This window comes from Boleophthalmus pectinirostris, unplaced genomic scaffold (genome assembly GCF_026225935.1).
Source record: "Boleophthalmus pectinirostris isolate CB_2022bp ecotype Guang Dong unplaced genomic scaffold, ASM2622593v1 HiC_scaffold_20, whole genome shotgun sequence".
Lineage (NCBI taxonomy): Eukaryota > Metazoa > Chordata > Actinopteri > Gobiiformes > Gobiidae > Boleophthalmus > Boleophthalmus pectinirostris.
The window spans coordinates 31,492,845-31,502,092 of NW_026571153.1; the positions used below are offsets into that span (position 1 = coordinate 31,492,845).

Genomic DNA, 9,248 nt, shown 5'->3' on the forward strand with positions numbered 1-9,248 from the left:
CATGAGTTCTTAAATTAAGGCCTTAAAAAGTCTTAAATGATGTTGTCCAAGTCTTTTTTTTTTTTTTCACAAAAGTCTTAAAATTCATTAGCCTGTTTTTTTGTAAACTCAACCGGGCTGCAGTGCGATGATAAATGGAAGGAGGGAAAAAACAACAACAACATGAAATAACGTAACATGAATGAACGTCTAATTTGGAGTATGTTCAAACAATACTTTGGTTTTTGGCACCGGCAGCAATGAGTAAACAATCAGTTCCGTCTACACTGCCCAAGATGCAAAACTCTGGTCAGATCTGCTCACGTTGTGTATGTGTTTACGTCACATACATCACCACCGAGCGTCACCACCGAGCCGCCTGGCATGCACACCCAACCCAATTCCACACTTTTGCGTCACAGTATGCACGCAGATTTCCTCACGAAAACACTCATTTATACGTGGAATAAAAAGTGAAGACGTGACACCACATTTGTGTCTTCTGTTAGTACTGTCACAAACGTAGCCTTAGATTCTAGATATAGTACAATAGTTGGCTGGTCATTATGAGAATTCGACCTGGTGTTTTTTTGCCCACATAATGGGTGTGATGTTGGTCTTAATTTTCATTTAAGTGCTCTTAAAAAGGTCTTAAATTTGGGGTAGTCAAACCTGGGGATACCCTGGTCATACAAAATAAAAAAAAAAAAATAAGTTAGAAGATTGTCTAAAAACTCAAGAAAAAATACAAAATGGATTTAAAGAGCACATTTTCAGGAGCCTGTGATCAGTTTGAGTCACAGTTTGGTCCTGTTTAGGAGTTTGATTTTCAACAAAAAGCTGAGAGTGACTAACTGAAAAACTGACTAATTTTATATGAGAGAGACTTGTTTAACAGCACAAACCAGATCAGCTGTTGTAGTTCCAGCTAAGTCAGTTCTTTCTGGTCAGATTATGTAAAGAAAAAGCTCTGATTAAAGATGTCTTCAGAGAGCTTCAGACAGAGCAGTGTCTACAGTTAGCTTCACACCCCCAGGAAGTGTTGATGACATCAGCAGCTGCAAAGTATCAATAAAACTGACACATAAGAAATTAGTGAATTGCACTGAATATAATTTTAAACCCTTCTGTTTTCAGGAGCTTGTTGGATGGGTTTTTGAAAATAACAGTTTGAAAAAAGCATGTTTTTAAGATTTTGATGTGAAAATTGTGTTGTCTGAAAAAAATCCAGAGATTCCAATTGTTTATGTTGATTTACAGAGTTGCATTAGTCTCCTTCAGAGTTGTTGAGTGTGATGTCACTTCCAGGTCCATCAGCTGATTGGAAAAAAATTAACAATTTCCTTTTTTTAGTTACTGTGGTTTAAAGCTAACAAGACTATAAACATGGATCTAACTGACAGAAAGTGTCAGAGGTAGGTGGAGGTAGGTGGAGGTAAGAACAACTGTCTGAAGACGTGGACTAAGTGAGCGTGACGTCATTCACAGTATTCAGCTCCAGTCAAATGAAGCTCATTGAGACTTGCAGTTATATGTAATATATTTTTGGACAAAATGGCAAAATAAAAAACACCAGGATCATGTAGAGCAGGTTAATATGAACATTTTAAGACCAAAATGGCGAGGCTCAGAGCAGCAGTCATGTAGACACGTGACCTTTTTCAATGTAAAGTCAACTGGAGTCAGAGACGATGGAGCCAGAAGTGTACCCATGGTCACTTCTTATTTACAGTGGGTTAGCCATGTTCATTCACAGTCACAGATAAGAAGCGGCTGGCAGTTAGTGAGATAGACACACTGGTTCTGCTAAATCACATTTTTATACAGCACTTTTCCACCTTTAAGGCACTCAGAGCACTTTACAACAACGAACCACACACCAATTTACACACACATTCATACACCAGTGTACGCAGACACTGAGGGCCCAAGGACACAACAATAGCAATCATCTGTGGGAGCTGGAGTCACACCAGCCAACCAATGATGTTTATGTCGAGAGCGGGATTCCAACCCCCAACTTTCTGATCAGTGGATAAACGCTCTACCAACTGAGCGACTGTCGCCACTCGTTATCCTAGACTCTTACTACATTATTGACACACTGGATAGAGTTTGTGGTTTAACACACTTTTGAAAGGTAACTCTAGTTCGTTGACCAAAAACAAAACTAGAACTCTGAAGTTTCTCGTCGGACCCTGGAAGTGACATCATCACTTAGCAGCTCTGTAGCATTTTCAAGGTAAGGTGGGTGAAGTGTCTTGCTAAAGGACACAACAGCAGCATCGGAAAAACTAGGATCGAACCCCCAACCTTAATAATATAACTGATGACTGAAGTATTTGCAGGCACTCAAATGACAATGATACAACTCTAAAACTGACCTTGTTTTATTCACAATTGTAATAACATAACTTTATATTATAACTCATTGTTTAAAGGCGCTGTACATGGTTTTTTTTTCTGTCTTAAAAATGTGAAAAACGGAACTAGATCATTTGAAACAGTTTGCAGTGGTCCAAAGTTCTTCCTCACTTACCTTATACTTTCAGAGCGTCCTAAGGATTCACTATAATGAGTTTAGAAGAATTTTTCACAACCGTCAGAGGCCAAAACAAGCCACATTCATACTAACGACCACTAGAATGCTAACGACGCACATCCTGATTTGTGGAAACTTTATAATCAGCAGTCCAAGAGCAGCTTTTCCAATAGACCATCTCAAAAAAGTAGAATAAAATTTGGTCTATATAATATATAGGTTGGACTTTCTGAAAAAGTGTCAAAAAATCTAGAACTTTTTCATGATTTTCTAAGTTTTTGAGCGTTTAGAGAGTTTATTACATGGAAAAAATAAATCCGGTACAGCGCCTCTCACCCTACAGCGCCCTCTGCTGGTCTGATGTCTTGACTCTGCTGTGTTTCAGAATGAGAGAAACTGGAAAGAAGAACATGATTTTGGCTCAACTGAGAAAAACAGACCGCGATCGCCAGAAACTCATCGATACAGTGATAAAGCAGCTCCGAAACCTCATATCTCAACATTAGGACCACTTTAAACACATCTGTAACCGGTTTAAACCAGCCACAACCGGTCCAAAGCGGTCCACTCCAATCTGAACTCGCCCGAACCAGCCAGAACTCACCAGAATCTGACAAATAAACATGATAAAGCTTAGGAACCTCATTAGAAAACATAAACACTCTGTAATATCGTAATATCAGCCGTCCACAAACTTCTGTTCTTTTCTGGGTTGGTTTCACAAATTAAAGATGCACTATGTAACTTTTTCTGCGGATTTCCATGGAGATGTTATTTCTACGCCCGGAAGGTTCCATTGTAGAACATTAAACGTTTACATTACATCTAGTATTTATCACAAGTGTTTTTTTTGCTCGAAAATACCTTCAAAGCAAGTGTTCTTAGAGTGAGTGGGGTCGCCTCTCCGTAGATCTGACTTGTAACTTTGTCACCGGTGGTGTCAGCTGCTTGTCTCCATGGAGACAGAAAGGTTTAATGCCATAATGTGGAATTTTCTGCGCATGAAATAACATCTCCACCGGAAACGCTACATGATGATAGTGTCTTCTTCCCTCAGTCTCTCCCTCTCCCTCCCTCCATCTTTCCCTCTCTCCCTCTAGATCTCTCCGTCCATTTCACTCCCTCAATCTCTTTTTCCCTCCCTCCCTCTCACCCGCCATCTCCCTCCCTCTCTCAATCTCTCCCGTCCTTCCTCCTTCCCTCTCTCAATCTCTCCCTCCCTCCCTTCCTCCTTTCCTCTCTCAATCTCTTCCTCCATCCCTCCCTCAATCTCTCCTGTCCTTCCTCCTTTCCTCTCTCAATCTCTCCCTCCCTTCCTCCTTTCCTCCCTCCCTCCCTTCCTCCTTTCCCATCTCAACCTCTCCCTCCCTTCCTCCTTTCCTCTTAATCTCTCCCTTCCTCCTTTCCTCTCTCAGTCTCCCTCCCTCTCTCAATCTCTCCCTTCCTCCCTCCCTCCCTTCCTCTCTCTATCTCCTTTCCTCCCTCTGTTCCTCCTTTCATCTCTCAATCCCTCCCTCCCTCTCCGTCCATTTTTCCCTCCCTCAATCTCTTATTCTCTCCCTCCTTCAATCTTTCCCTCCTTCTATCCCGTTGGCGTCATTGGCAAGGTTTGTGAAGTGTCTTGCCCAATGACATAACTATATGGACAGGTTAGAGCAGGATTTGAACCACCGCCCTCCCTGTTCTAATACACCATCTCATTATTTAAAAGAACCAAGTGAAACCAGCCCAGTATCATCTAGTGCAAATGATTTTTAAATGAATGAAAATGATCGAAGGTTTGTGAAACCTTTACTTACCTTTACCGTACATGTAGCTTCAGACGATTTTACTGGAAGAAAAAAAGTCGATCTTCCTAAACTATTCAAATTTTTCAATTCTGTTTTGTTTTTTATGCACTGCAGATTGTCAGAAATCTCCAATGTCCTCCATGTTTGTCAAAGTATGTGTCGCATTTGCCAAGAAAAAGTTCAAAATCACGATTGAAACTGAATTTGAAAGCTTTTTTTTTTTTTTATACGATCAAATACGTTAAAGGTTCCATATTACGCTGTTTTACAATCTGTGTTGTAATGTTGTTTCACGTGGAGTTGTTTTGTTTCATTTGCACAAACCTGCATTTTTAGGCCGAGTTCTTCTCTCAATCCGAAAACACCGTTCCACCTTGTGATGTCATATGTGATACAGAAAGTGCTCCATTTTGTTGTGAAACTGTGAACAGCTTCACTAGAATCAGTTAGATAACTTCACCGCTGGAATTGCCAGTAGATGCATCACGAATCTCTGACTTCCGGTCATTGTGCAATTCATACTGGGAAGGATTTTCTGAAAAAGTGAGCATCAAACCTCCATGTTTGTTTTCCCAGTGGGATGTGTCTATTGACAAAGTCGATCTTTTCTAGTCTTTTGAACCATATCACTTTTGTTTCTGGTTCTGATATTGTCATATTTTAGTTTTGGGATTCAGACATTGTAATTGTGTGGTTGTTGGATCCTAACAGCGGAAAACGGCTCGAGAAATTAGTTTGCAAACTCCTATAAATGTAAAAGGGAATCAGATGTGTGTGACTCAAACCTCTGTTCAAACTGTTTCTCTTCCCAACAGAATTGAAAAATAGTGAAAGGTGAAGGTGATGGGCAGGATTGATCCACAGGAAGGATGAAAAAGGAAAACTTTGACTGACTAAATCATCCTGAGTTTACAGTGAACATTTTGTATGTGAAGCGGCAACAAAGCAGATCCCGTTTGTTAAGTGAGAGGAGCAGAAGACAAACAGACTGAGCTGCACTTTCTTGTTCTTGTGGTTTTACAGCAACATCACGTCTTGGTCGTTTTGCAGTGGAAGTTGTTTCTTAGTGAACAGCTTGAACAGACTTTTTAAATTCATAACCAAGGTTGAGTGAGGGATCGGGGTTTTGCTTTGTTGTCACACTTGATTCTCTTTTGCATTTATGAAGTTTGCAAACAAATTTCTCAAGCCGTTTTCCGCTGTTCGGAGCGAACAACCACACAATTACAATGTCCCGCATCCCAAAACTAAAATATGACAATATCAGAACCAGAAACAAAAGTGATATGGTTCAAAAGACTAGAAAACTTTGTCAATAGACACATCCCACTGGGAAAACAAACATGGAGGTTTGATGCTCATTTTTTCTGAAAATCCTTCCCAGTATGAATTGCACAATGACTGGAAGTCCGAGATTCGTGATGCATGTATCTCGTCTGAACTAAACATAAAAAGTAGCGTTAAACTTGAAAACTACCGCTTCGTGACATCACAAATTGGAACAGAGTGTTTTGAGTTTGGAGATGTAGACAGACTAGTAATGCAGAGTTACTCAAACGTGTGTGAGTGAAACAAAACACAACTCCAGGTCTGTTTTTGAGAAGGAAACACCATTAGAACACGACCTGAAGTTCACAAGAGTCCGTTCTGTGTAATATTGGACCTTTAACCACATCTTCCACGTTCCATTTTAGACGTGTGTTGTCTTCCTCGTACACAGTTTCGTATCCAAACAATGTTACGATGAATGTTATCTGGCAACTTTGAATAGCTCTCCGAAAGGGATCCTATTGTCCGACCTGGCAACTCTTTTGGAACGTCCTATTTTTAAACGCGTGTCTTCGCCAAGTGTTTTCCATTGTGTTCAAATGAATGCTGAGATTGTGATGCACTGTTTTTGTATCGGAACATAGCGCCAAGCAATGCCATTAAGAGTCTAGTGTTAGTTACTGTTACGTGTTTTGGAATTTGTTGTTGTTAAAGGGCCCGAGTTACGCTGGTTTCTGATCTGTTTTGTAATCTCTTCTCGGCATAAACAGACCTGGAGTTGGGTTGCGCTGAGTTTAATTTCGCTTTTTAAACTCCATGCACCTTCACTAGAATTATTTGGTTGATTTCAGAACTGGAATTGCCGATCTCGACGGAACTAAAAGTAAAAAGGTTGCTGTTTTAACTTGAAAACTGCCACTACATGTAGGGCTGCTCGATTATGGAAAAAAATCATTATCACGATTATTTTGGTCAATATTGAAAACACTGTTACTCAAATGATTATTTATTTTATTTTTATTATATATTTTTTTTACAGCAGTGAACATGGCAACCACTTTTATTTTTGTGTGCCATATTTTCATCATTGAACCAAGTCTTAAAATAAAAAAAATGACAATATCCGTCCATAACATTCACTTTGTTATTAGTTTATTTTTTGTATTACGATTATTCAAGTGATAATTTTTTTGTTACACGTTGCATTTATTCAGCATTTCTCTCTCATTTTGTTATTGATAATTTATGCAAAACTTCTAAATTGAAAATAAATCTAGGCTACAACTATGAACCTTAGAGCAGTTTTGCGATGTGTAAAACATAAAATGAATACAATAAACTTTGAAACATGAAATAAGACATAGAAAAACATATCCATATCCAGCTCTTCTACAAACTCTATATTTAAAAAATAAAATAAATATACGTATTTATATAAAAAATATAAAAAATGTTCTTCATTATTTGTCTCCAAAACCAAAATGACTAAACCAGGTTTAGTCCAGGTTTCGAACTGGTTTAGACCTGGTTTGGTCCTAGTTTAGTCCAGGTTTAGACCTGGTTTAGTCCTGGTTCAGTCCGGCATCTCAGTTTAAGTCACGTAGTCACGTCATTATCCGTTTTTTTTTTTTTTTTTTTTTTTTTCATTATTTATTTAAACACAAAATTGAAAATTGAAAAAACGAATTGTTTTCCATTTTTCCATTTTGGTTTTTGAGACAAATAAAGAAGAAAATAGTTGTTTTTCCGTTTTCTTATTTTTGGTTTTATTTTGAAAAACGAATGAACAAATGATACACTGATTCAACTTGATTACATGAGTTTGGAGATTGTTTGACACAAATCGAAATCGCAATAAAAATTCTATTAATTGCGCAACCTTAACTACGTGACATCACAAGGTGGAACAGAGCGTTTAGAGGTTTGCAGATGTAGACAGATGAATAATAAGGAGTTACTCAAACATGTGAATGAAACAAATGCAACTCCAGGTCTGTTTTGAAAAAGTTCCACTGTGTAGCTTTAAACTTATCTAGCTTGCACTGAATTGAATTACAGAAACACGCTTTGTTACTGCGTCTGGTGTAGCCACTCCGTAGATCTGGCTTGTAACGTGGCCTGATGGCTTCACCTGCTCATTTGTCTCCATGGAGATAGATACGTTTAATGCTGCACTGTGTAACATTCTCAGAAAAATCCCTGTAACAACCTGTAAGATCCAACGTAACTCACAGTATGATATGCAAGATATTGTAATCGTCATGGCAACCAGACGCATTATGCAACTTTGAATGGCTCTTAATGATCTTCTCTGGCAACAGGTTTAGTGCCTCGAGTCAAACGTGATCACTGAATGTAATACTTTTGTACAAGGAGAGAGATTCCGCCAAGTGTTTTTGCCACTTTGAAGAGAAGAGAAAAGAAACATGAATATATGGCAACCCACGTCTTATTCCTCACACAGAAAAAGAAACCGACCGGAAAATGACACTTGAGTTCAAATTTTTAACTAGTTTGGACAATTTTTTTTTTAACTTACAGCTGATTATATGACAGATTTTTTTTTTTCATTTAAAACTTAAAGTAAAACCTTCTTTCAAAGCAAATCAAAGTCATTTTAAAGCTGCACTGTGGCACTTTTTGGTTGGGGATACTGCTTGTTTCTACAGAGATGTCATTGCTCTGCCTGGAATGTTCCGCAGTATGACATTAAACAGCTCTACTTTACATTTACTCACTTACAGGTGGGTTTATAGCTCAAAAATACCTAGAAAAACAGACATTGTGACTGTGAGCGGCCTCTGCTCTCCACAGATCTGACCTGTAACTTGGTCTGGTTTGGTCTCCGTCAAGAAAGGTTTAAAGCCACACTGTGGAACATTCCAGACAATAATAACTCAACGGAGAAAAGCATTTTGACATTTGACGGACCCTCCACCAAGAAAAAGCCACACAATGCACCTTTAACTTCCATATTTGAGGATTTTTACACTATACATGGATCACGAATCTCAGACTTCTGATCACTGCACAGTTCATACTGGGAAGGATTTTCCGAAAAAGTGAGCATCAAACCTCCATGTTTGTTTTCCCAGTGGGATGTGTCTATTGACAAAGTCAGTCTTTTCTAGTCTTTTGAACCATATCACTTTTGTTTCTGGTTCTGATATTGTCATATTTTAGTTTTGGGATTCAGACATTGTAATTGTGTGGTTGTTGGATCCTAACACGGAAAACGGCTCGAGAAATTTGTTTGCGAACTTCATAAATGCAAAAGTGGAATCAGATGTGTGTGACTCAAACCTCTGTTCAAACTGTTTCTCTTCCCAACGGAATTGAAAAATAGTGAAAGGTGAAGGTGATGGGCAGGATTGATCCACAGGAAGAACCAAAAAGGAAAACTTTGACTGTCTAAATCATCCTGAGTTTACAGTGAACATTTTGTATGTGGAGCGACAAAAAGCAGATCCTGTTTGTTAAGTGAGAGGAGCAGAAGACAAACAGACTGAGCTGCACTTTCTTGTTCTTGTGGTTTTACAGCAACATCACGTCTTGGTCTCTTTGCAGTGGAAGGTGTTTCTTGGTGAACAGTTGGTGCCTTTCGCTTTGGCGTTGACTTTTTCAATTCATAACCAAGGTTGAGTGAGGGATCAGGGTTTTGCTTTGTT

General features: G+C 38.8%; 1 protein-coding gene across 1 annotated transcript in view; it reads left to right on the top strand.

Annotated features, from left to right (window-relative positions):
• The window catches only part of exoc6b (exocyst complex component 6B), a 167,864-nt gene extending 163,027 nt beyond the window's left edge, over positions 1 to 4,837 (top strand). Inside the window, exon 22 of the mRNA XM_055156493.1 lies at positions 2,907 to 4,837. Coding sequence (XP_055012468.1) covers positions 2,907 to 3,027 — 121 coding nt within the window. The 3' untranslated portion in view covers positions 3,028 to 4,837. The remainder of the gene's footprint in view (positions 1 to 2,906) is intronic.
• Positions 4,838 to 9,248: the final 4,411 nt, after the last annotated feature.